The sequence below is a fragment of the Perkinsus marinus genome (assembly GCF_000006405.1).
Source record: "Perkinsus marinus ATCC 50983 genomic scaffold scf_1104296930360, whole genome shotgun sequence".
Classification (NCBI taxonomy): Eukaryota; Perkinsozoa; order Perkinsida; family Perkinsidae; genus Perkinsus; species Perkinsus marinus.
The window spans coordinates 23-1,111 of NW_003216128.1; the positions used below are offsets into that span (position 1 = coordinate 23).

General features: G+C 52.2%; 1 protein-coding gene across 1 annotated transcript; it reads right to left on the reverse strand.

Annotated features, from left to right (window-relative positions):
* Positions 1 to 355: 355 nt before the first annotated feature.
* Positions 356 to 625, reverse strand: Pmar_PMAR001447 (hypothetical protein; the record flags this gene model as incomplete). The annotated part of the gene is made up of 1 exon (XM_002787092.1): positions 356 to 625. A coding segment is annotated over one exon (270 nt), but the record flags the coding sequence as incomplete, so codon positions are not given.
* Positions 626 to 1,089: the final 464 nt, after the last annotated feature.

Sequence of the window (1,089 nt, forward strand, 5' to 3'; positions counted from 1 at the left end):
CTGATGGTCACTTCACCAGTCACAGGAGCTGCAGTAGTGACAGCCACCTCATCGGTCACAGCAGCTGTGCTGACCGGGAAAGGGGACGTTATAGTAGTAGTAGGCTCAACAGGAGCACCGATCGTAGTGGTGACAGTTGCAGCCTCCGTAGCGACCTTGGTGGTAGCATCAGAGTCATCCTTGTCTCTACCGGGAGCTTCCCGAGCTGCCGTGCTGATGGTCTTTTCGCCAGTCACAGGAGGTGCAGTAGTGACAGCCACCTCATCGGTCACCGCAGCTGTACTGGCCGCTACTGTGGCATCGACAGTAGCTTCAGAACCAGTCGTACTCGTTGCTTCGGGAGCTGCTGTCGTACCTTCTTCGCTTGTAGCGGCCTCAGTGACCTCATCCGTGACTGCAGCAGAGGACGTGGAACCTCGGAGAGCCTCAGTCGGTCCACTCGTGCCGCAGAAGCACGGGCAACCGAGCCGAAGCAGGTGCTCGGCGTCTTCCAATACTTACAATATGACCCAGGGTAAGTTGTGGCACACTCTGTGTCGCAGTCATTGGCGTTGCCCGTCACGGAATTGATGTCCTGGAAAGCACAGAGAGCGACGAAAACAGCGGAGAAAGTCCGTGAAGCCATCATAGATAAATGCAAATGAGCGGCGGTAAGCTGAGACTAACTGGATGACTAAGAAGGCACATTTCGAGTGTGACTCGCACAATCGGCGACTCACGAGCTGTCATAACATCCACGATCCATAACCTTGATGACTGCGTCTCATTAGTTGTGGCGAGCATACGTATCGTCCACTCGTTTCACAAGATACTTTGCTCAGTGCGGTATACACTCATTGTCCATGAAAGCCGACAAGCTTTTCAGTGAAAACCTCGTCGTGGGGTGAATAATACAATTACAGAGCGATTCTTGTATCGTGGATGTGAATCGCTTTTAAAGTTGAGGAGGCTGGCGGTGGATTTGCTTTGAGAGAGGGGCCGGTTGATGATATTAAACGATCATAGCTTCGCAGTGGGTCGAAGGCTATACATAGCGACACAAATATACAGGGCGTCAAATATAAGTACAGGTCGTCTATAACAGGCTCT